The 26,205-nt window shown below is 38.8% G+C and overlaps 2 protein-coding genes and 1 long non-coding RNA gene across 8 annotated transcripts in view; 1 reads left to right on the top strand and 2 right to left on the bottom strand.

Moving 5' to 3' along the window:
- The window catches only part of E2F5 (E2F transcription factor 5), a 16,934-nt gene extending 10,927 nt beyond the window's left edge, over positions 1–6,007 (bottom strand). Inside the window, exon 1 of one of the 2 annotated variants that reach the window (XM_066993140.1) lies at positions 5,848–6,007. Coding sequence is in view for 1 of the 2 variants with exons in the window: in XM_048045836.2 (XP_047901793.2) it covers positions 3,809–3,943 (135 nt within the window). In the remaining variant the exon portion in view is untranslated. Of the gene's footprint in view, positions 1–3,808; positions 3,971–5,847 lie in introns of those variants that run through there. The other variant, XM_048045836.2, reaches the window with a different exon arrangement.
- LOC106030557 (uncharacterized) lies at positions 4,049–15,356 on the top strand. Of its 3 annotated transcripts, none has more exons than XR_010829747.1 (4): positions 4,049–4,229; positions 4,729–4,848; positions 10,829–10,900; positions 15,222–15,356. It is a non-coding gene; the product is annotated as an uncharacterized lncRNA (long non-coding RNA). The 3 variants fall into 3 exon arrangements; XR_007157507.2 differs by having other exon boundaries at positions 4,161–4,298; XR_007157508.2 differs by lacking the exon at positions 15,222–15,356 and adding an exon at positions 12,249–13,029 and having other exon boundaries at positions 4,161–4,298.
- Positions 6,947–26,205, bottom strand: LRRCC1 (leucine rich repeat and coiled-coil centrosomal protein 1). 3 transcript variants are annotated; one of them, XM_048045838.2, is made up of 19 exons: positions 26,051–26,205; positions 25,751–25,956; positions 24,919–24,984; positions 23,535–23,702; positions 22,652–22,821; positions 22,346–22,555; positions 21,344–21,546; positions 20,138–20,321; positions 19,667–19,815; positions 18,150–18,354; positions 15,541–15,680; positions 13,961–14,162; positions 12,844–13,029; positions 11,585–11,759; positions 10,694–10,857; positions 9,929–10,137; positions 9,591–9,728; positions 7,979–8,114; positions 6,947–7,272 (listed from the first exon to the last, which is right to left on the bottom strand). In XM_048045838.2, the coding sequence occupies exons 1-19, from the start codon at positions 26,107–26,109 to the stop codon at positions 7,150–7,152; spliced, it is 3,093 nt and encodes a 1,030-aa protein (XP_047901795.2). In that variant the 5' UTR covers positions 26,110–26,205; the 3' UTR covers positions 6,947–7,149. The 3 variants fall into 3 exon arrangements, with proteins under 3 accessions (XP_047901795.2, XP_047901796.2, XP_047901799.2); XM_048045839.2 differs by lacking the exon at positions 24,919–24,984; XM_048045842.2 differs by lacking the exons at positions 22,652–22,821; positions 26,051–26,205 and having other exon boundaries at positions 25,751–25,823.

Raw genomic sequence — 26,205 nt, 5'->3', positions numbered from 1 at the left:
TCATTTTTCAGCTTATGTCAAATGGTTGAGACAGATGCAATCAGCACAACAGAGGGACATCTACCCCTCTGCTGAAACGGTTGGATGGAGCTTCCACATACCTTTCTCTGGATAATTTGAATTTGGAATCGCTTCATCAAATCTTTTTAACGTAAAGGTGCTGCACTCTAGTCATTCCTTCTTTGAATAGGTATGTATCCAAGACCAGTGCTGTATGGCTGTCTCACAGAATGGTTCATGGCAGGGGGGTGGAACTATATGATCTTTAAGGTCCCTTCCAACCCAAACCATTCTGTGATCTGGAAGAAAAGCACTTGTCACAGTGCTTAAGATTCTGAGCGTACTCAGATCATGCAACTTTTGCAATACAGATAATGTGCCGTTCAGCACAGTTTGAGTTGCATGTGTGCACACACAAAGCCCTGCCCAGAAATAAGCCAAACAAACAGAAGGAGGATAATAGAGAGTTGAGGTGCATTCTCCTGCGCCAACTTCTTTGCTCCCTAGGAGCTGACAAAAGGCACCAGGAATTACCAGTGAGCACAGCACATTTGCTGTGTTAAGAGACATTTGCCAAAGCACTGGGGCAGTCATTACTGAGAAGCTTAACAGCGCAGAAGGGTCAGCCAGCAATGCCTGCTCACTCTCCTTGTGTCAAAAGAAAGAAGTGCTGAATCTTACAGACCGTGCCCGCAGCAGATGACAACAGCCTTCTCCCAAAGACGACTGTCGACAGCTTGGTGGGAGTTTGGCAACCTCTGCGTAAAAGTTCTGAAGAGCACTGCATGAATAAAGATTAAGGGACTGTAAAATTGAACAAACAGGCTTTTTTTTCTTTTTTTCTTTTTCTTTTTCTCCTGTGGAATAGGGCAAGTTTAAAGCAGTTGTTACTTGCTCCTGATCGATGCATTGCTAAAGGCAGGTGCATGCCCAGGCTAACTGGGCAGAGTTGATGTTGAGGTTAACAAACAGCTCTGTGTAGCTTGCGGTCTCTAAGGAAGCAACTGCTGCCGAGATACGTAAGAGGCCTGTGGCTAGCACAAAAATGGAGTTTAACATGTTACGGTGGCTAAAATGCTAACGGCCTAAAGTCTTTATGAAAGGGAATAGAGATTAGAAATTGTAGAAAACCTAGGGAATTCACCAATACAGAAGTTCAGTGCTGTTCTGGTTCCTACAGAGTAAATATCCAATGCTCGATCAGACATCAAATGCAGTAAAGTTAAAATCTGAGGGTAGCAGTGACAGCAGGAAAGCAGACTGGGTAATTGGAGTGTCTTTTCCAGTTTTGTTACCATACGCTTCCCTGACTACATCATCTGAGTGACATATGAAACTGGCTTCTTAAATCTGCATTTCCTAGGCACCTGACAATTAAATTTGAGTTGTTTTCAGTTTTTCTTCTCCGTTATCAGGTAGACACATCAGATATTAAGCACTATTAAGCACTTAGACAACATATATGTTTTCAGTTGGAAATTTTGTCCTTGGTAGTTTTTGTTGTCATTTGCTTGTGTTTTTTTACTGGACTTTCTTTATTAATTTGGAATTTCCAGACACATGAGTGCCTCATCAGAACATCTGAGCAGTAGCTGCAAATCCGAAATCCCCTACTATTCCCACATTTGCAATGTTTTCTGTCTCTTTTAGTGGAACACAATAAACGTCAGTAACGAGCAAGTATATTTTAGAGTACCTGATGCTTTGCACTGTTGTTCAGAAACAATATTTAACCCTGAGTAGAGTAGGGGTGGCATTTTGCTATAAGCCAAGCCTATTTAAGAAATTGAGGCAGAAGCACTAGTGTGCTGCTGAAAAGAAGGAATATACTGTGCTCTGGGATGCATTTCAGGTGACTTAGCTCTTACTCATCTTCATCTTCAATATTTCTCCCTTCCCTGCAATTGGTGGGTTGCTGAACACAGGGACTTTAAGAGATGAGGTGGAAGGGAAAGAAAGTAGTGTTTGAAACTTACTTCCTTAACTGCATTTGCTTATACGGGGTTATTCAGTGACTGCTATGCAACTATTCAGGAACTACTGTTTAATTTAAAGAATGAGAACTGTAGAAATTAAATTCCCAGTAAGGAAAATCCTAACAAATCAGGGGAGTGAAAGCAGGGTGTTAGCAGTGAAGAGTCGTCCAGCCCTGAAGCATTTCCAAAGTTCAGCAGGCAGAAGTCGCAGGGCTCCTTGCACCCAAAGCAAGCAACAGTGAGCACGCACAGGACAACGTGCCGCTACCGTTTCATAATGGGTCAGCACACGTGCCCCCCGGTATCATTTTACAGACTGCTTAACCACAGACGTATCCAAAGATCACCAGGAAACGTCCTGTAACACCGCCTTTCATTCTCAATTGCTAAATCACAAAGCTGAAAGTACACTCAGTAACTTCAGATTGTATTTTCTTCGCAGTGCACTTATGATTTTGCTACAGAAATACTAATCAGCTGCAAGACATCAGATGGTCAATACCTGTAAATAGGATAAGAGACATCTGAAAACCTTCACTGCATGAATCATTTCTCGGAACTCTGTTTCATTTCAAGAGCATCCTGTCCTTCAGTTTCCTAAGCACACCAGCATGATATGATATATGTGTGCTGCTGTTCATTTTGTTCCTAGATACGTGACTTATTTATGAGAAATAGCAAGTTACAGAAATGTATGTTTTGACTGTTTATGAAAGCTCTAACGATTTATTCACTTCAGTTAGTATTTACTTAAAAAAAAATCCAACATATTGTGTAATGCAGAAACCAGTCTCCAGTAAAGGTTCTGAGCAGAGCTTTTTAAGATTTTTGCAATACCCATTTACTTTTCCAGCGTTACTAGAGTTACTAGTGCTTTTACCACCAGCACTACCATTTTCTTCCAATGAGAAAATTCCCTTTCCTCACAAAAGGGAGTCAGAAACATAAGTCCCATCCAGTCATACAGCTCAGCTTTATTGTTCAAATCCCCCCTCATCAGCTCTTTAAGCCAAACTTTTTGGGCCAGGGTCTTCTAAATGTGGTGGTTTTTTTTTTTTGCTTCTCAAACTGACCTGACAGATCTTTCAGCACATGACAGATGGAGTAAGCCACGCAACAATCCCCAGTTCGTGGAGTGCTTAGTTACATTTTAGTGAAGACAGAGACAAATTAAATATGAATAAGTTAATCAACCTGTACGAACCACCCAAGTCCCCAGCGTAGCTAAAGCTGGGCTATGGCACCTATCAGCATCTTCCTAGCTCCACCTAGACAGCTTTACCGGGTGCAGGAAGGTTTCAAGCGCTCGCTCTCTGAACGTGGATGTGCAAAAAGGCTCCAAGCACAAGGACTGCCTCCAAGAGCCCACTAAACCTAAGAAACAAATAAGTTTAGCTGTCCAGAAAGGACTTTGAGCACCGAGCCAGCCCCTTACAGCACGTTGCTAAGATCCTCAGGGAAGAGTCAGCCAGCCAAACACCGCCTTACTTCAACCTGTACCTTAACCAGCTGAGCCCGGGGGATGCCTGCTGCTGCTTCCCCTGACACCTATTTGAGGAAGACCCGAGTCTCCCCCACCATCCTGCACGGCGGTGCCAGTGCTACGGAGGGCAACAGAGCCTGCCCCGAAACTTTCCCACTGGCCTCAGCAGCCCGGCGCCCCCCTCGGGACCCGAGAAGCGGCGAGGGGCCCCCGCCCCGCGGGTGTGTCAGCCGAGCACACGCCACCTCCGAGCGCCGAGGGCCAGCACCGCGGGGCGGCCACGTCCCGGAGCCCCGCCGCCGGCCGCCCCGGGAGCACGGCGCTGCCCGCCCGCCGCCCCGCCGCGCACCGCTTTGAGGTCCAGCACGCCGTCCTTGGCCTCCTGCAGCAGCGACACGAACTTGGTGGTCAGCAACCCCAGGCTCTTCTCGTGACGGCTGCTGCCGCCGCCGCCGCCGCCGCCCGCCTCGGCCGCCGCGGCCATGCCGCCCGCCCGCCCGCGGGGCCGCGCCACGTGTGGCCGCCGCCGCAACGGCCCGAGCCCGGAACGGAGCCGGCCCGGGGGCTGCGGCGGGAGGGGCGGCGCCGCAGGAAGTGACGGTGCCGCCGTTGCCTGGACACCGGCGTGGTGGGGCCCGCGGGGCGGCCCGGCAGCGGGACGGGGCCCGCGGGGTGTGCGTGTGTGTGTGGGGGCCCGCTGCGGGGTCCCGGCGGTACCCGGTGCAACAGCTTCAGTGCTGCTCGTCCGCGGCGAGGCGGGGCCGCTTGGGGTAGTTACGGGCGCCGGAGCTGCGTCCTTAATGAACGCGGAGTGCCCCAGCCCGGGCTGCTGCCGAAAGGTGGTCGAGGGGCTGGAGCGCTTCTTCCACGGGGAAAGGCTGAGGGAGGCGGGGGCGGCCCGCCTGGAGAAGAGAAGGCTCCAGGGAAACCTCCTTCGGGCCCTTCAGTACTTAAAGGGGGCTTATAAAAAGTTGGAGAGCGACTCTGCTCAGTCACATAACGACAGGACAAGGGGGAGGGGTTTTAAACTAAAAGACAGGAGATTTAGATTAGAGGTTAGGGGAAAATCTTCACTGCGAGGGTGGTGAGGCACTGGCACAGGTTGTCCGGACAAGTTGTAGATGCCCCGTCCCTGGAGGTGTTCAAAACCAGGTTGGATGAGGTCCTGGGCAACCTGGACTAGTAGGTGGCGTCCATGCCCATGGCAGGGGGGTTGGAACTGGGCAATCTTTAAGGTCCCTTTTAACCTGAGCTGTTCTGTGATTCTAGCAGCTGAAAAACTTTGCTTGAAGCCCTTCGCAACCAGCACAGCACCTGTAAACCCCCCAAAAGCAGCAGCCCTTCCTGGCTCTCGGACCCCAGGTCAGCCCTAGCTGTTGGAGCACTCAGGTGAGACAAGGCACAGGGCACAGTGATGCTCCAGCCAAAGGCGTGGGTGGCAGGGGATGCTTATTACCTCATCCCTCACAGTGGCGTCTGACTGTGTGTAGCAGGAAACTCCACTCAGATAGGCATTTTTCTGTACATTATGTTAAACAGAGAAGCTTTTGAATTGCTACACTATGTGGATTTTAGAGAAGCACTTCAAGAAGGAAATGGTATTGGAAAAGAAAAAAAGAGAGGGAAACAATGCCAAAGGGAGAATTAGACCCATGAAAACCAAACAATACAAACGTTACTATGGCACGTACGTACCCAGGTGCTATGGTATGAGATTTCTGAGCCAAGAACAAAGAACAATAGGAATTACGGTGAAAAACAGTAACTCATCCACATGACAAAATCAGGAAATAGCTTCAGAATTAAAATTTTGGAGGAAAAATCTGAAGCTGACATTAATAAATCAAAATAGGGTACAAGGAAGTTCTTTTACCTTGCTGGTACATCCCCCATATTCAGTTATTTCACTAGAAGCGTAACCTGGTCAAATAGTAAGAAAAGTGTCCAAAGACACTCTTAGAAATCATAACAGAAAAGAACTCCGAAATGCTTCAGAAGTACTGCTACCTTTCTATGTGACATCCATGTAGCTGTTATAGAAAGTTTTCCAGATTAATATTTCCTCAGATAATAAGGCTTTTTAAGAAGCCAGTATGCAGAGCAGAAGGTAAGAATGAGAAGACGTTTTCTCCTGCATTTAGGTAGCATTGACTTATTTGTATCAGGGAATCAAGAGGTTGTTGTGATAGTACGCGACAAATAAATCAAGCTAATTTTAAACTTTACAGCGAAATTTACTAGACTGACACACAGCTGTTAGCTCTTACTCCTTACTGTTACCCCTATGTATTCATTTTTACATATAATCAGTTATTACACAGATTCAAAGCAGTCAGCCCTTAACAACTTTATCACTACACTTATACATTAGCTGGGAAAGTACATTACCAGAGAGCGGATGCCCCATTGTAAGTGCTGCTGTCTCTGCTCCTTGCTGGTCTCAGTGGCCAGATGCAGGAACCCTGGAACACAGGGAACCAGAACCAAAGTGAGTTGTCTTTTTTCTGCCCCCCTCCCACAAGTCTGGGATCTTTCCTTTTTATAAGGCAGTACACAATGTCTAAACAATTCCCAGCCCTTGACCTCCACCTTTTTTTTTTCCACTGCAGATTCCTTTCTTAAAGCAAAAGCAGTCTTTTCCCATCTCCCAAGGTTTTGCTTTTTCAAAGATATCACCAGCTGCGAGTTGCTGGTGGTGCTGCAGCCTCTGCTTCAGCTTGTGTCCATATTTTCAAGGCCTCTGCTACCATCCCACGCTTAAGCTGTGCCTCATAACAAGAGGCAGGTGTTCCAGCCTCTGCTTCACACAGCAAGTTCTCATAACAAGTTGATAAGAAGCCCAACAGGCCTCGCACAATTAACCAAAGGTCTGTGGCCTTTTATTAGCACTTTTTTTTTCTTTAAACAAAATTACCTATACAACATTACAGCGCTCATTTGGGGGTTCAGAACAAGCTGATACTGAAGTCAGGTTAGTAGTGTTTGTTGTCACTTGTGCTACCTGACTGCTTTAACTGAGTTGCAAGGTGGGAAGAAATAGCTCCACCTGGTGTATCAACAAATATGACATTATAATTACTACCACAGCACTAAGTACTTCGGGTGATGGTGCAGTAAAATTAACATTTAGGGGCTTCTGAGAATACGTAAATGAAATAGATGAAGATGTTGAAAGTTAGAACAATCATATTAGCATAAGGCTTATGACTAGTTTCCATAAAGCCTGGTTAGAAGCCACTTGCTGCAATGAGGACAGATTAAACATCTTCAGGTCAATTACTGGATCTCTTATAACAAGAATCTCTATCCACATGAAGGAAACCTTCAAGCTTGTCTTCACACATTTTTGTATTCTTGCATCTAGTAATCTCTTTTGTTTTTACTTTCTTTTCTCTTATTAAGAACATTAATGCCTCGCTTCATATGATGATGTCAATCATAGATCTATTTTGATCCAATTTCACAGAACAGTCAAAAATAAACAAAGGTTAGAAAAAATATTTATTATGAAAACACTGTACAAATATTTGTCTGATTCCCAAGCTATCACAATTCTTCACAAAGACATTCTCTGGAAGCACTTCAAAGTAAACAAGGAAAAAAGTGCACTGCAGTGCATTTGTTTAAATTAATACACTTTTTAGTGTATATATTAATGAAGGACAACTCTCAAATGTAAGGCATAAAGCTTCAAAGATCCTGTTGAATGTCGCTTAGAGCAGATGTAATTCGTCTGATTTTATTTTCCATGGCTTTTTTATTGTTTGCCATTTCCTGTAGAAGCTGACGCATTTCTTCTTCAACACAGTAAACCTGAAAGCATATACAAATCAAATATAATTCTTGCTTTTCCTTAATACACCAATGAACATATAATCTTGCCAATTTTTAACACTGATAAGAAATGGAGGAATTCCATGCTTATGTTAGTACAGAACTTGTTTTAAACTTTATATTACGGAAAAAAAATATATATATATATTTAACTGTAGTAGTAATCATTAATAACAAGTATTTTCTTAAGGAGCTAGATGAAACACCACCAATAAAGACATGACAGAACAAAATTTCTGAATCAGAAAAACAAAGTTGATGGCATATGGCATCAGACATTTAAATGAGTATAGCAATTTTGCCAGTAAGCAGAATTTGCAGTAGCAGAATTTTGTTTAAAAACGTATTAATTTACTAGGAGATTGCTAGTAATGTATCAAAACTAAAATATCTACTTGTGTAGAAAAAGTACCAGTCCATCACATCCAGAAAGAATGCAATATATAGCAAGAACAACACCTGTTAACACAGGCATGGGTGAGTTAAATGGAGTATCTGGTATAATAAACATTCCTTATCTATACAGGCAAAAATAATGGTAGGGTATTGATTAGTAACAGCTACGCAGTGTGCAACTTTGCTTGAACACAGAACCTCGTGACAGTCCAGTTCCAGATTTTTCTTACTGTGCAAAGAAGGATAAAATACAAATAGAATAAACATATTAATCTAGTATCAAAATTACTTTTTCGTTTGCTGCTTCAATTTGTTTTTGCTTTTCATTTGCCAGCTGTACTAGTTCTGCCTCATGAGCTGCCAACACTGACTCAAGTTGTTTTCTAAAAGCATCATCCATTTCATGAAGCTTTTCCATAGCAATCCTAAAAATAAAAAAAAAAAGTTACACTCTTGCAAACAACCAAAAATATTAAGTATTTTGCTTTGTCTAATTCTACGTTTCATTAAGGATTTAACAACATAGATACAAAGACAATTATTTCAATATCTAGCTTCAGAAGATATCCTGTTTTCTCCAGTGCACGCTCTAGTTTCATGCACCATATTTAGGGCTTCTGGCATTCTGCTTAGCAGAAGCATTTAATCACCATTAGCCGACACATTTAGTCACTAGCAACAATACAAAAATTCAGACTTGCTACTGTCAACATGGCTAAGAGCTCCATATGTTTTCAAACACCAACTTATCGTACTTTTGCTTCCTGAGAAAGGAATGACTAGACTATGAGATCCTGGAGACTGCCTGCATGCCTGAGTTTCACACAAACAAAAACAGTGTCTACTTTACTGACACTCCTTCACGTTTCCTTGATTCCAAGCAAATTCTGCTGTTAGGCGATAATTTTAAAATATGCAGTAACAGAGCAAAGCAACTTATTCCACTACAGAATTATTTTACACCAAATTTTTGAAACAAAATAATTATTTTGGATAAAATTTCATTTTCACAACTGATTTCACAACCATTCCAAATCTTCTACATTTTCTACTTCTACATTTTAGGTGTAGTTGCTGTTTTTTTTGTTTTTGTTTTAAATCAGACTTGACTATCAAGGTATTTTCTTTGAATTATTAATCAGATGACCTTTCTTAATTAACGAAAGGGTGATTAATAAAAGTGTTTAATTTAAAAAGCAAAAAACCTTACTCATACTAGCTCATTCCTTTAGTAAAATGTGGTTATTACTGCTACATAAATCAGCAGTCTTGCTAGCTACCTAGCCTCCTCTTAAGAATAGTTGAGAGAAAGAAGGAAAAACAAGAGAAAGGGGCTAAAGAATAAAGTTCTCCTATTACCAATCTAAGCTCATCACAGACAGTGGTCTACCATATTTCTCCATAATGCCAGAAATATATAAAGCAACTGAGCATCATCTACGTCCTAGGTCATTTTCTGGGGTGTGGGTATTTGTTTCCAGACACTGTGAGTTTCAAACTTTCCTGTTTTCCACTGTGAGCCTGTGCCTCAAGTGCATGATCATCTTCACTGCATGACTCCAGACAGCACACATGACGACTGTATACAGGTCACTATCACGTAAGCATACTAGGGAGGCATAAATATAGGCTCTAATCATTTTCAAAACAAATGGGAATATAGCTAAAAAGTATACAGAACAAATGCTGTAACTGAATATTAAGTTCCATGTAGTAAAGTCACCTGTATAGCAAGAATTATTTCTACGCACACCGTTCGCTGGAAACTGGCTCACCAAGTACTTAAAAAAGCATTATGCGTTCTGTCACTGTGTAATAAACATTTTTGTATACTTATTAAGAGTGCAACTCTATAGTAACAGAGCAGTCACAAAATATGCTATTAGTGTTAAGGTTTTCACCTCTGAGTTTGAAGACTTTTATTTCTCTCTTCGATCAGCTTCTTCTCTTTGGTATCAAAGCTCTCCTTCATGTGTTTAACTTGCACCTCCAGCTGGCTCAACAGCTCCCCTTTACCTTGCCACTTCTTTTTCAGGGCACTGAAAATAAATTATATACATTTACAATGAATGCAGATGCCACTTTTTAGGAGGACAGAGAATGTTTTTCACCCCCCCCCCCCCCCCATTTCTATGGGTTTTAATAGCAAGGAAGTACTCTATGAACAAAAAAAAAACCTTCATGGAGCTGTTGTATACAATTACAATCCCAAAGAATTATAGCCAATTATATGCTTCACCTGTGTGCCTTCTTAATGTCATCAAGTTCTACTTCTTTTTCTTCTAGCCGTTGCTTTAATTGCTCTTTTCTTTCATTTTGCCTTTCTAATTTTTCCATTAGCTCTTCAAATTCAGCAGCTTTTTCATCCAACTGCCCTTGTAAATGCTTCTGAGCTTTCTTACTTTCTTCATGCTGCTTTTTCATTTGTTGGTCTTTTTCTTGTAAACCCTTTAAGAGAGAAACATTTCAGAACACAAAAATGCCCTCCATTTCAACTGTTACCCTTTAAAAAAAAGGGTGTTTAGTCTGCTAAACAGAACAAAGCAGAATGATGCAATTAATATGCTAAAGTTTTAAGTCTCTGAATGAGATGAATGGAATAAACTGAGCAAAACATAGTTGCTCTGTTAAAATACTGACTTACAAAAGCAGAAGGAATATTTACGTTGCTAAATAAACCCAACACAAACTCCGTTTTTTTCTAGTAACACAGGAAAAACTGTTATCCTAGTCTTTTCCTCTCTCAAAATCATTATCAAGAACAATGAAGCGAGGCAAAGAGAAGACAAGCTGTACATAACTATGATTCAAAGAACATTTCCACATGTTAAGTTAGTACAAGGCCCTCTTCTGCTCCCAATGAAATCAACTGCCACTGACAGCCTAATCATGCTGAGTTAATAAAACTAGGAGTGCAGAGCCAGCTTTCATCAGTCTTTACCATAACTTGCACTGCAAATCTTAATTTTTAATAAGCACATAAATTGTCACACATCTGACTTACTTCTTTTAATCGCCTAATTGTTTCTGTCTGGTCGTCCACTATTTTGTTTTTAATTCTTATAGTATCACTGTCCTGTTCCTTTTGCTTTTTTAATGTCTCAATCTCGCTTGTTAAAACCTCAATTTTTGCCTCCAGCTTTCCCCGATCTTGAGAAAGATGAGCTCCTAGATAAAACAGAATATTCATACTACAACACTCTGTTAACAGGTAACTTCAAGATGTGTTTTTTTGTTGTTGTTGTTTTTTTTTTTTAAATTCACTTCCACTGACACTACAATCTTAAACACAATCACTTCAATCTGCAAGCAGACAATACTTAAAAGGAAATGCAGAACCAAAGGTTGGTATTTTACCCTTTGAAAACCTGTCTAACAAAACAGGAACAGTAGTTCTTACATACTCAACCAATCTCAAAGAACCCACAAGATGGTGCTAAGAGTCACATGAATCGGGGAAAACAAGGCAAAGCCTTTTTTCACCCTGTATCTAATGCACCATTATTTACTTTTACAAGTAGTCTACTGAAATTTTCACACTGGACTTCTGATAGACATGCAGTGTTAAATAACACTACCAACACATCCTTTCATAGCTTCATATCTAAAAGTGCTTCGTATAACATTATGGCATCTTGATTTTGACATTTAGGGGATGTAGAATAACTACGTGTATTCACAACTAACCCTCCCACAACTGCAGTTAAAGTTCTTATAAACAGCCTGTGTACTACAGAAGATCTATTTTTCCACGTCATCTTTACAACTTGATAAGATAAACAAGACATCCAGACACCCTCTCATGATTACAAGTATATTAGGATGTTTACTTGAAAAGTATGATACTGAACACCAGCATTTTTATTGCAATAGAAAGAATAATAAAAAGTTCTACCCTGTTGTGCCAACTCCTGCCCCCATATTTTCCTTTCCATTTTTAATCCATCAATAACAGATTCCTGGGCAGTCAGCTGAGAAATAAGCTTTCCATTTTCCTTCTTCAGAAGTTCCACCTGAACAGCCTTTGCTTTGTCCTGTTCAATCACAGTTTCAAGTTCTTCAGTTCGGCACTGTATGAATATTCATTCATGGAATGGGAAAAGAAAATAAGATCTTAAGTATTCAAAATTTCAATCAGTGCTAGCCACCTAGGAAAGTAATACGGTTATACAGCAAATTAAGTTAACTGAGCAATATTCTGCTTGCATGTAACCTTCTGCCTGATTTAAAAAAACCCTCTTCCCATTAACGAGACACAAACATTTGCTTCAAATAGAAAAACTTAAATCCCAGAAAACTGTTTATAAAGCTGTTTTCTTAAATAGTCATCTTAAATTATTAATGCCATTATAAAAACCCATTTACACATTGTAAACATGCAAGTCAGAAACAACTTTTGCTTCCATTGGTGCTCTTAAGACATTAAAAATCAATCCAAAAGACAAATGAAGCTGTGGTGTTTTGAACTTCCCACAGTAAGGATTTATCTTCAATATACTTCAATTTGGTTTACATATTACTTCCGTTTAATATTACTATCACTGTATTTTGTTTTTCAGCAACAAACGTCACTCATTGGCAGAATCATGTTTTGTTTGGACAACACAATAGTAATGTGTAGCAAGGAGATTAAAAGCAGCTGCGCAGGGGCTGTATGTAGGACAGGCTGGATACATACATGGACTGGATTACACTTAAAAGTTGTTGAACAGTTAGTTATGTTCCTAAGATGCTTAAGAACTATTTGTGGATAACAGTACTGTACTATACTAGGACAGATTAGCAATATAAAATAAAGCAACTGTGTCCATGGTATGTAACATTAAAATTAGACAATTAGAAGGTAACAACTAATATTGATGATTTTGTTTAACTCTCAGAGGTACTGTGCTGATAACTACACTGGAATATTTACGCAGTTTCATTTTTACTTCACATACAGTGTCCAGCTAGTATTTTAGCTGCAGAACCACATTCCATTATCTCACATTAATACCCCTGACCTTTTGTAAATTCAGGTTTTTAAATCTCAGTTTAGAGTCACTAACTGATTACATATACACCGCTAGTGCTCATCAGAGGGCAAGAACTGCACTTTCTCTGAATACATGAATGACTCTGGATTTTGCTATATGGGTAGCATAGCGTTTGTACCTTTACATTTGCTGTGGCTTCCTGATTTGATTTCACTAATTCTGCAATCTTCGCTTTCTGTTCTTTCACTATGCTTGTCAAGTCTTGGATCAGACTTGTCATCTCTTTTTCCTTTTGTTGAAGATGAAAGAGGGCTTGTTGATGTTCAACTAGATCAGCAGCAGCATTTTCAAAATTCTCTTTAACCTAAAATTTGATAAGAACTCTTAATACTAACATTTGAGAAAGAGTGTGCATACATACGTACATACAAATGACATCTTATTTTCAAATAAAGGAAGAAAATAAGTTTAGAAACAATAATGTGAAATTAATCAATATCTGAAGCTGTTTTTCTACCAGTTAGTTTGTGATGTTTCAACTCACAAAGCTAGTTATGCTCAGCTACAAGTTTGTACGAAACAGAAGAAAAAAAATGAAAGAGTCTTCATGGAAGTGTGAGAAGCAGACCAGAAAAAAAACAGAGCTCAATAGACAAAAACACTCTCTTAATCATATGAGGTAAAACAACATTAAGATCTGGAAAGAAGAACTTACAAGGAAAAACCTCAGAACTCAGTTTTAAGGGAAAGATTTGAAATGATTTAAAATGAAGAGAAGCCAATTTAAGACAAGATATTCGAAGCTGTATTTATTTCGCTTACCATTTAAAATAACATCAACACTAGCCATAGAAATAAGTTATCTAATGAATTCAGTAAACAAATTTTTATTTTGAATTTTAAACATCAGTTTTCAATTTTGAAACGCTTAACAATAGGGAGCTCAATTATTAAATACACTAATATACATGTAGCTATAACCTTATCAAAAGGCTACAGGACTTTTTACAATAATATACTCTAATAGAAAATAACTTTTTTTTTTTTTTTTTAAAGACAGAAGTTTTTCTAATTTCTTTTCATTAACTTTTATTTACAAACAAAAAATGCATTTTTTGCTGTGGGTATGCTGACTTAGCATTTAGCATCTAGGTTTTCATTACTGGTATTTCAAGGTTTACTAGTATTTTTACAGGAATCCTTGGAACAAACACCTTAAGAATCGAAAGAATATGACACATTTAAGAGCACTACAGCTCTGTCTAGTTTGAGATCAAATGTTCTCGTGATCTTACCTCTTTAAACCTTTTTGCCTCGATAGTTAAAGCTAAACGAAATTCATCTTCTAACTCTGTATACTTCTGGTTTAACGTATTAATTTTCTCCTGAAATTCTTTAACACGCTGTTCATGCCTCTGCTCCTCTTTAGCCACTTCTTTTGACAAAGCATCTTGAAATTCGGGTCCATGTAAAGCAACTCGAGTTTCGAGTTCTTTCCTGGAGTTACCAAACACATGCAAGAACTATAGAGAAAAGAACTACAGTATCTCACAACACTACTTCAGTTGGTTTCCTTACTATTTTTAGTAAGAAAAACTTTACTAACAAAACGATAAATTAGATAATAAAGGGGATACATTCCTTAGTTCCACTAACAGATTTCAGTCTTCCATGACAGTGGCCTTGGGATGGGAAAAAGCGCATTAACTACTATTAAAATACCCAGAGAAAGGAACAATTTTACTTTTTAATTCAATCTTCTGTAGGAATTATCCAATTATTCTTTTACTGTTAGCTAGTGTTTGTTTGCTTTGCAGTTAACAAGGAATCACAAAGATCAGGAAAAGATGGGAAGTCAGGAAAACCACTGTATACCAAATACCCTCTTCTGCAGTTATTCTTATCCCCTTCCTTACCAAACAACTGTTACTCCTCACTCAGATCCCAAACGTGAAAAGCAACACCAATCTAAACAACAGCAACATAAAGAGCTTCACTATATGCCTCCTTCCTGAATGGAAACATCCCCATAGGAGAATGATGAAGAATTACCCTGCACTTTAAGACTAGTCTGTTCAGTTGCTTTAATGCAAAAACAAAGCCTGCTGTCCTTCACATTAAATCTTTCGGAGATTTATAAGGGAACAATCAAAAGTTCTCAAAAACGTAGCTATCAGATCTTTCCATCTTCCATTACCTTGACATTTGAATACATGTATACTTGAAGTCTAGCATGTGTTACCAGCTTTTTTTTTTTAAATCAATAACCTTCCTCAAATACTAGTATAGAAAACACCACTACTTGCTTTAGTTTGTACATATATTTGATTGTATTAGCTCAACAATATAGAACTTCAGCTCAAGCACTCTTCAAAAAAGCAAACTTTGAAGGGAAAGGGGAAAACAGCCAATAAAGCCGCCAACCCACCCACCCACACTAACACAAGATGCTATAGAAGCTGACAATTTGGGGAATGCTTTGTATTACTTAAGTATATGCAGACCTTCAGACAACAATTCAAATGTGATTTTAATTTTTACCTGATTGTTTCCTAGATTAAAGACCACGTATTTAAGATACAAGAGGGTTCAGCCATATAATAAACTAAGAATATATGAACAGAAAGACTGGAAGAACATTTGCCTACATGAACTTGCAAGTCAGGAGTCTAAAAAGCTTTGAAGACATCCTTAGATAGGCATGAAAATGTGTGGGAAGACATCTACTTTTTTTTTCCTGTTTTAAACAAAGCACATATCTCCCATTAAAAACAAAAAGCCACCCACACACTTGGGAGAACACATTCAAACAAAACATTTGCAACACTAACATCTCTATTAACTTGTTGGGAAAATGAAATAGAAGATCCCATACCTTTGTTCTTGTTCTTTTAATATAAGAAGTTCGTGTAGTTGTTTTACCTTCTCCCTCTGCTGTCGAAGAGATATTCGAAGTAACTGTACTTCTCTTTCATTTGCTGATGCTTTAAGCTCAGCTTCTCGCACATGTTTTATCTGTATAGAATTCATAAAAACAAGAGGAACAAGATTCTTAAAGCTATCATTTATTCTTCAGATCTTGTACTAGAATACAAATGAGCAGGTGCTTTAATAAAAGCTTCATGCACGTTTACTCAGGCCATTATGTTTACATCATGCTCCAAAACTGACAGTATTTTCACAAGATTATGGTATTTTATTATGTCACCTCCCCAGGAAAAAGATATTTTTTACTTTATATACTGTTACACATGCAGAAATTGAAGATTAAATGTTTAAAATCTAAGCGTTAGCTTATCTTACTAAGAAACAAAAAAGATCTCATTGTAATACTTGTATTGGTTTCAAGCAAAACACTTATAGTCGTATTTCGTATCACTACTTTTCTTTAAACACTCCAAATCCAAAAATCTGCATCTTACAGTTTAAAGTTGCTGAACAGCGCTGCTTTCTAGTGATTTTACAGAAAATGGAGACGCAGAATAAACAGTGGATGGAATACTCCACTTTTTCCATGAAGCATTCATGAAGAATTCTGTTTTATAATCTGAAGCCTTTTACGTTAAAAAAACAAAACAAAACAACAACAACAAAAAACTTTTCTGTCCTGGCAAGCAGAAACAATAAAAGAAAATAGTTATAAAAAAGTTTTAATTACTCATGAAATGGTAATTCAGAATCAAGATGCTTCAGAAGTTAGAATATGTAACAGAAACACTGGAGGTGATGTTAACGCTGGTATTCTTACTCCTCAGGATTACTTGAAGAATTCATCTCATTAGTTGTGTGCTCAAGTGGTGTTAATAACTTAACTACCTTGTCAATCTGTCCTCCTAAGCAAAGCAATGGACTCGGCATCTCTCTCCAAATTCTGTACTAGCACAATTCTAATCTGTTTGCTTTCAAGAGTAATGAAGCTGTGAAAGGTTAATAGACTACAAGATTACTTTATGCATTAGGTATCTAATGGCAGAACTAAATGCAGCAGGGCAACCTGGTTTAATTTCCAGCTCCCACCAGAAACAAACAGAAAATTCAACCTCCACAAAACAAGAGGCAAAACAAAATTGTTTTCTTTCTGAATTCCTTCACAATTCTCCTTTCAACTCCATATTTAACAATCAAAATTAAAAAATAAAATAAAGAAAACCTACATAGCATATCCTATTGTGTTAGATGAAACATTGCTTCCAGTAGCTATAATAATACATAAGGGCTTCTGCATAACTTTCAGTTTGAGAATACTAGAAGTATCTAAAGTTCGTACGCTAACTTCAGCTGTATGAATACCACTGTACTATTGTGAGGCATGTGTAAGAAAACAAGTTGCCATGTTCTAAAGGGGAAGCTTCTTCATCAGAGCATTTAGATGCAGCCCATTGTATCCCTCTTGTTTTGTGGACGAAAGGAGGTAATTCCCTCCTAAATTGAAAAATTAAAAAAAAAATCAAATGAGAACACTTGTAAATTTAAACAGTGACAGAAAATAGGGTAAAAATTTAGATGCATGGAATCTTGAGTCCTTTAAAGAAATAATCTAGTCATGCTGACTGAAAACCTTATACAGTGACTGCATACAGCAATGATGATTTACCACTGATGGCAGTAAACTTCTCATTGCTAGGAAGTTAATTGCTAATCTGTACTATAAGAAAGCTCTATAAAGTATTCTAGAATTCATTAATGAATGAAGCTGATGAAATAAAGAGAAAGTATATTAAATCTGCATATTGAAAATGAGAATCTGGCCCTCTGCATACTCCCCAGTTCTCTGCTTTCTTTTTCGGTATCTGAGTGACAGAACTTTGAGCACCATACTGGCAGTTCAGAGACTTTTGAGGATGGACTTATTAAGATTCAGTTTCTGTAAGCGGACACATTCAGAAACACAAATGAGCTAATATATGAATATATTCAAACGATAAAAATATAGATATTGGGGGAGCTGCATTTAGCCACTGAAAATTCACCAAAGAGTTATTCAGTCAGAAACAGTGGCATGTAAGAATAAAAAACAAAACTACAACCAAATAAATACCCCAAGCCAACAAAAAACCACAGAAGTTTTAAAATCAATTCTCAGCAATTATCACTGTTCTGGTTGGGATTAAAAGCATTTAATCAGCAAAACAAACAGAACCATCAGGTTTCTCTCTCACTAGTACTATAAGACCTTTATTGATTTCAGCCACATTTTAAAAATGTGTTTTCACTTCTTTATATCTTCAGAAAATATCAATTCTTAGTCTTAAGTACATAAGACTTGTTCTCTTTTATCCTAAGAACACGCCACATGACATTTCTATTGCTAAAGACATTCAATGACAATTAAAATGGATGCTTGTTATTAACTACCACTATGTAAAAAAAAAAAAAGCTTTTACTGTGGAAAACTAAGACTTCAGTCTGAAGTCGTGTTTATTAATATCTAGCAGTATAGTAGCTATCCAGTTTGAGCATTATTTACTCATGAAAAATATTTACCTCTATTGCTCGTTGCTGCAGCCTCTGCGTCTCCATCTTGGATAGTGTTTCTTCTAAAGCTTGCATAGCCTTCTGACGTTCTGCTTCTTTATTTTTTGCCTGATTTAACTCATTAGTAAGTCTTTCAGTTTCACTTTTCAGCTGCTGGACATCTGCTTGTAGTCTTGTTTTAGCTTCTCTCTCTTTCAATATCATTTCCTTCAACCTGAGAAGGAACGCAATCAAGTTGTATGACAAACGCTTTTTAGTTTAGTCAATTATGACAAAATTTATTAAGTGTTGTAGCACTGCAGCTTGCACTTCTTTGCATTACTACACTGAGCTTCATTTCAAATAAAACTAAGCTGAAGACCACCTCATTAATAGGTTGTTAAGGAAATTACATTCCAAATATCATTTTGCTTAATATCTAAGTTGTACCTACACTATCAATTTCTAATTTGATACTTTTCTTCCAAAAACTTAGCTCTTCTATCAAAAAATATTAGAATAGATAAGGACATTTAAATCTCAGAAGGAATAACGTAATACTCATATTCAAAATGACAACAAAGAAAGGTGGGAAGGGAACCTCAAGAAACAAGAAATAGAGTGACTCATAGAATGGTTTGGGTTGGAAGGGACCTTGAGGATCACCTACTTCCAGCCCCCCTGCCATGGGCAGGGACACCTCCCACCAGATCAGGTGCTGCTCAAAGCCCCATCCAGCCTGGCCTTGAACATCTCCAGGGATGGGGCATCCTGTGCCAGTGCCTCACCACCTCCATAATAATCACAGTCAATCATGGATGGTAGCTCAGGAAGCACTGTAAGAAAACATGCCTGATCCATACAGTGCAGTTGAGAAAGACAAACAGAAGAGACATCTCTGAACAAAGTGTTGTTTGTTGACAACTACGTTAGAAGAGAGAAATTCTGAAAAATAGAAAGAAGTTGTTCAGAAATGTAAGGATTAGGATAGCAGTCTATATGAAGACACGCTAGACCTGACCTGCACAACATACTGTCTACTAGCCAACCCTGGCCTACCAAAAACTTCTTTGTGCATGCATGGGAAAAAAGCCAGCTGTGTGTATAGGTGGAAGAAGAGCTTGGGAAATGCGAGCTTCAAGTAGGACATAAGACAAAATACAGTTACTAGACCTTCAGCTGAAAGAGAAAGTGCAATTAACAACAGATTAGTTGGAAAGTAGAGGGCTAGAACTGGAGTTAAGCAGCATACTGTTACAATTCTGAGACACGAAGAGGAAGACTTGGATACTAAGCACTGACAGAAATTCCTTGTTTCCCTACGTCTTCTTGAGCAAGCACTGATAACCCATCAGGTCTTGCCACATACTGGATTTAAAGCAGAGCTGCAGAAAGAAATTTCATTAGGTAATACAGACAGATGTTCAAACAGAACTTCACGACGCATCGTTTTTCAAGTATAGTTTTTTAAACCTGTTCTCATTTCTTGAGCCTATAAACGGAACTAAAGAAGAAAATGCATATACTACAGCACTCCACTTCCCTACCTCTCTGTAGTATATACAGCCATACTCTGAATATTCTTTTCTTCTTTTGCATATTTCTGTAGTTCTTTGACATGCTCTGTTAATTTCTTCTCTGCTTGTTCTGCTTTCCACCTCCTCTCTTTCTCCTGATCCAGTTCCTGAATCAGCGCCTTAGCAAGAATGTGGTAAGCATCAACTTATTTGGAAATACTCAAATGTAGCCAAAAATGATGAACAATATTCACAATTGTAAAACAAGGTTACTTGGTCTTGCTTGAATCCAGAGAAGAGTGCAAGTGATCTGGCCAACCCCCCAAAAAAAGTAAAATCAAACAAATTATCTTCCAGTTGACACTATAAAGAACTTCGCTATTTTTTAAGACTATCTACATGCAATTACTTTTGTCACCTCCAATTTTAGAGTTCCACCATGAGACATACATTTGACTCCCAGAGGAGACACACTCATACTTGAAATGATGCAAAACATACTCGGTATGTAGATTCCTCTGTGGCGTTTGAATTCATTTCATCCACTTTTTCTAAATTGCTCTGTCTTCCAGTTAGTATTTCAGCTCTTCTTCCCACTACTTCCAAATCTGGAGCATCCGATGATGAATTGAGATTAGAGTCTGTCTGATGGGAATGAGGACACTTTGAGGAATTCCTCTCTTCCCTAAAATGGCAGCAGATCAAGATATACTTAAGAATATGAAGAGTTTAAACATCTCTTCAAACACCATCATAAAAAGTGCAGGGGTACAGAAGCTTAACTACAGAGTTCAGAGCCACCTAGAAAATAATTCATAAGCATGTCATGAAGCAAGCAGCTAAACGCAGATCTTCAGTTGTAAAAATATGTAGTATCGGTAGATGCTACTGGAAATATGATCAGATAGATAGGAAACAGTTTTTGGAGAAGCAGAGCAGCTGACTAATGTAGTCCAACTTACATCATCTTCTGTTCCTCACTTCCAATATACACTATATAATCAAACAAATTACTATAATATCCTCAGTGTCTGCACAAAAATGGGACAGTTATATTTTTGATGACTGTTCTGACATCATGTTTTTTTTTTTAAATTTGAATCAAGCAGAGATGCATTTTCATAATGAAATTCTGTCTCCATAATTTAAAAGGATAAAATAAAATATAGATGAAAAAGCAAGCTGTTAGAATTCAGAAAGTGTTTTTGAATTCTCAGTTCAATTTCCTTTTCACCTAAAGACTCATATGAAATGCTCATACAGTGAAATGACTGAGTGCAGACAATTTCAAAAAATTAAATAACACGTAGCCATAATTTCTATATATGTACAGATGTGTAACCATTTCAAAATATAAGGCACATAAAGGACTAATACTGAAAAATAAGGATGCAGTTTATATAAAACAGTCAGACAAAGAAAAAAAAAGGGGGGGGGCTTGGACATTTATCAGCTGAGCCAGCTAACAAGTATTTCATTTTCTTCCTGCACCTCTCAAGAATAAACTTCAGAAATTTGACACAATTGTTTTCCTAATCAGTAGATTTGTTGTAAAGCCTCAGTAGCTAATGATTGTTAGGGCATTATTAACAGGAAACTAGTTTATTCAAACTACCACTTTCATAAAATGTTTCAGGACAAACTACGTTCTCCCTGACAACGTTCAGCTTAAATAATTTTTCCTTTATATGGCAAACATGGACATACCTGTTAGTTACCTTCCTTTTAGGATGATTTGCATGACATCGAGTAGATAAGGTAGTTCTACGGTAAGTAGGGATCTTGCTTCTTTTCACAACCTTTTTATTGCTCTCTTTCCCACTCTCATGATCACTCTCAGAAGTTGGATCTGTGTCTCTTTTAGCTTTAAGAACATTTGGAGGGGCTTCCCTTCCTGAGGCATCGGATACCTAAGAACAGATCAAAGTTTTATTTGTACATTTTACACAGTCTAATTAACTAAATTCTAATACTTCTCTATATGTTAGCTAACGCTTTCAAAATCATTTCCATTAAGATAATTGCTTCCAAACTACCCCTTCCCTCCTTGCTAAAACAATTCAATGATTTAAACATAACAAACCCAATAGAACTGCATGCTTGAGAATATGTAAGTGTATCTTTTTGAAGTACCTGAAGTTTCATTAAAAATCATTAGGCATAGAAGCTTGGTGCAAAATGTAAAACACACGGTACAAAAAAAGTAATTACATGTTTGCAAGGCACAGCATAAACTGTTATCAAAATACAGGAAAATAAACCTGACAAACATATCAGACCAACTTGACCTATTACTTAGCAAAATAAACTTTCACAAACTCTACAATGCTGCTGTTTTGCTGCATTTCATATTTCACTCTGGTTCAATTACATACAATGATGGCTTCGGAGTGAAAAAAAAAAAAACAAAATACAGAAAACAATTTTCTATGTAATATATTATGATCAGATAGTTCTTCCAATCACATATACTAGTTTTTAGTCAATACGAAAGTTTCCTTGATTCAAAGTTCAATCTCCAGCTTTAAAGCGTTGTGTTTTTTTTTAAACTTACTCTCAGATTTTCAAAATTACTAGATACACGTTAGTATGAAGTCAGCACACACAGAACCAGTATAAATCATATGTCAGTAATGGTGAACCTTTGCAGTATCATAATGTACATCTCATTTTATGAAAACTTTCTGTGCAATCTTAGAAAAAAATCACCTTCTGCAGTATTTCTGAAATTTGATCTTCGATTTTTTTAATCCTCATCTCACTCTGTATTTTATCAAGTATGGCCTTCTCTGGTTCTGAAGATGAAACAAGCTCTGTAGAGGAGCTGACAGAACTTTGTGCTGGTATTTTTGTACGCTGACGAAAATATGCTAACGCCTGGTCAATATGTGGTGTCACCACTGGTAACGCAACCTTGTCCTGTCAAAAGGAAAGACAACCCCTGTAACATTAATGAATTACATGCAATAAAAAAAAACTATCAATTTTAAATTCAATACACACAAACTATGGCACCTGATCTTTGGATGAGGGGGACCCAGGTGAAACCAAACAGTCCAAAATGCCTTCTAAACATTGCAAATTTGAACAATTTCCTTCTGCTAGGTCTACTGGTTCACCATAAACACTTCTTCCATCTAGAACCATCAGCTGGGGCAAAGTCTGAAGAAGAGTTTCTCTGTAACCTTAAGGAAAAGACTGAATTTAAATTACTCAAAAAAAAAAAAAAAGGAAAAAAACGATGTGTAGCGTATTTTAGGTACCTTGTCATCATTGCAAAAGTAGTGAGTTATCTACAAGTGTCTCACCAATCCCTACCCATAAAGGCTTTCAACAGAAAACATTACAAAACAAAAGAACTGGGAAGGTGCCTGCATAGCCCTGGTCTACACTGAGATTTCTCCACCACTATGAGAAGTTGCAAAGACAACTTTTTATATACACCTACTGCACTAGAACAGCTGGTACAAATACAACGATACACAAATATAACAAAAATCAAGTTCTGAAAGGACTACCCCTAACTTAGTCCTTTTTCAGTGAATGAAAATGCTACTTATATTAGCATCTTACATACAGTGTCTTACGATCTGTCTGTCACTGCTTACTGATGCTGTGGGAAAAGGAGGAAAGGTTAATAGTGCTTATAGCTGATCTTTCTCTTGCTGCAGTTTGCTCTTTGTCCACCTTAACCTAAAGTAAGAGTTAACCTTAAGGCACTTTATGTGCCTTAACCACGTAAAGAGTTGAACCTTATCAATGCACACAAGATTTACAACTTTGAGAATATACGCTATTCGCAAGCTTCAGAACCTGGCCAACAGTTTACAGGAAATTACTGACCGATCGAGTTAGTAATTATCTACTACAAATCATCTACCTGACGTGAGATCCATACCTGCTGTCTCACAAACTGGATTGGTCTTTCCATTTTTTTCCAGTGTCAGATTGGTCAAACAGCACAGCCCCTTTAAGCAGTGAAGTAGATGATTAGTATCATTTATGCAGTTGCTGTGAAGGTCAATACAGCTAAGCTTGTAATTGGTTCCATGAAGGCACTGGAATCCTGTAAATTTAAGAAAAAAACACAAAATAAGGATTCCTGCTATGGTTCTAGATTATAGGGGTTAGATCAAATGGCATCTCGTTGAAAAATATTCAGTAAACAATACATCACATTTGGAAATGATGTACCAACGTTTGATAAAATAAATCTTGATAAAATAAACATTTTGCTTGAAGTTCCCTTTTATAACTCAGTTCGTTAACAAAAGTTGTTACAAACATTCTTTCCAATTTCTACTATAAACTCCCTTCGTTCTACAGCTTAATATCTTAGTTAGAAACAATGACTGACCATTTCAACAAAAAAGATTTAGAATTTCCACATCATACCCAAAGATGCATTTTTGTCTTATAAAAAGGGAAGATGGGAATCTTTTGGAAGCATCTTCCAGGAGTATTGCATTTTTCACTTTGGAAGTAAGTTTGAAATGTTTACTGTACATTGGTGTGAACAGAGCAGGGAGTTCTAAACAGTGACACAGATTTGCCAAAATTCTGTGCACATCATACTAGAATAGCCCTACATATGATTGTTAATAATATCTCTTTAAATTTTATTTCTCTTGCACAGTAAAAAAGTAGAATTCTGTTCTCTGTGAAAGGAAAAAGCTCTGCTTTCTTCACTCATTTCACTAACAATACTTTTAATTCAAGTAGAGAACATGAAATCAAAATATTTGTTCATCAAATTTGTAGCTACAGTTACTGGGCTTCCAGATTTACTTAGTCCAGACTATTATAGGTCATACAAGTGAGAAAAATATAGCCTGGTTCTTTTTGTAAAGCATTACACATTGTTAAAAATAAAAATCTTCATGCTTCACAGTTCTTGATAGGAATTTTACCAAACCAGATCTGGTGCTCTGAGTAGCTACAGTTTGTAAACCCACTGTTCAGCAACACCAGATGTTGCAGGGAGACTTTTTTTTTTTTTTTTTTACCCCTGTTCCCATGCAGCTAAATAGGAACACCTATAAACTGCTATGGTCAAGTTTACAGACATGAAGTTCAGCCTTGCCATTAGAATGGATTCCAGTTCATGAACAACCCATGACAGAAGAAAATTTAAAGCTGAGAGTAGCAGCAGCTGCCACCTTCAGCAGCATTACTCAGTCAACTGGCTCAACTACTAGAAACCTCTGCAAACACACCTGGTCTTTTTTAATTGAAGTGATGTAAATGCTTTTTATTGCTCTGCACATGCCCAAGTTACTTACCAGACAGATCATGTATACGATTATATGACAAATTCAGTGCAGTTAAACTAAAAAGCTTTTCCAGTCCTAAGCAAAGTGAGGGAAAAAGAGACAGTCAGATTTTCAGTAAAATGCTCTGCTTTGTCAAATCAAGAATCACAGAATCATCTAGGTTGGAAGAGACCTCCAGGATCACCTAGTCCAACCTCTGACCTAACACTAACAAGTCCTCCACTAAACCATATCACTAAGCTCTACATCTAAACGTCTTTTAAAGACCTCCAGGGATGGTGACTCCACCACCTCCCTGGGCAGCCCATTCCAATGCCTAACAACCCTTTCAGTAAAGAAGTTCTTCCTAATATCCAACCTAAACCTCCCCTGGCGCAACTTTAGCCCATTCCCCCTCATCCGTCACCAGGCACGTGGAAGAACAGACCAACCCCCACCTTGCTACAGCCTCCTTTAAGGTATCTATAAAGTGCGATAAGGTTGCCCCTGAGCCTCCTCTTCTCCACGCTGAACAATCCCAGCTCCCTCAGCCGCCCCTTGGCTTGCAGAGACCTTGCAAAGTCTTGCAGAGTAAATCTTTAAAAAATCATAGCTACAAATTATGATGAACTATAACCATAATATAAATGAAAAAGAATCAGTTTTTCCTTTTATGCAAAGGCATCTTTCTCTGATGTTTACAGACAGTACACACATATTTTACAGTTTACACAATATAGCTAGCAGTTTATATTAACTCCATAGGGCCTCAGTATAGGCATACTTCCCAAAAGGAAGCTTTACCACAGCTCTTAGAAAAACTTCCTAAGCTACTAAACGGACTGAAACAAACACTGCCGACCCTCCACTTTCGTTATCAGGTTGCCAGACAAATTCAGGGTGCGCAGGCTCCCCAGGGCGCTCAGCCCCTCGATGCGGCGGATGCGGTTAGCGGACAGGTCCAGGTGCTGCAGGCCCCGCAGGCGGCCGAGCCCCTCGATCCTGGCAATGCCGCGGCGGCTGGCGTCCAGCGTCTGCGGCTCCGAGCCTCGGGCGACGTCCAGGAGGCTGCGGGGAAAGGCACCCGCCGTCAGCCGGGCGCACCCGCGGCCTCCCCTCGCCCCTCAGGGCCCACAGCCCCCCGTCAGGGCGCCCCCCTCACCTCTGACCGCCGCGATCCGCGAGGCCGGGCTGCCCGGGGCCGCCCCGCTCCGCCGCCATCCCGCCGCCGAGCTTCGAACTTCCCTCCGCTCCTCACGGCGCCGTTACGACAGTTCTGCCGCAAAGCAGCACCCCGCCCGTCGCCATGGGCACGGC

This window comes from Anser cygnoides, chromosome 2 (genome assembly GCF_040182565.1).
Source record: "Anser cygnoides isolate HZ-2024a breed goose chromosome 2, Taihu_goose_T2T_genome, whole genome shotgun sequence".
Lineage (NCBI taxonomy): Eukaryota > Metazoa > Chordata > Aves > Anseriformes > Anatidae > Anser > Anser cygnoides.
The sequence above is the reverse complement of the archived record's forward strand: the minus strand, read 5'-3'. Positions and strand labels throughout refer to the sequence as shown.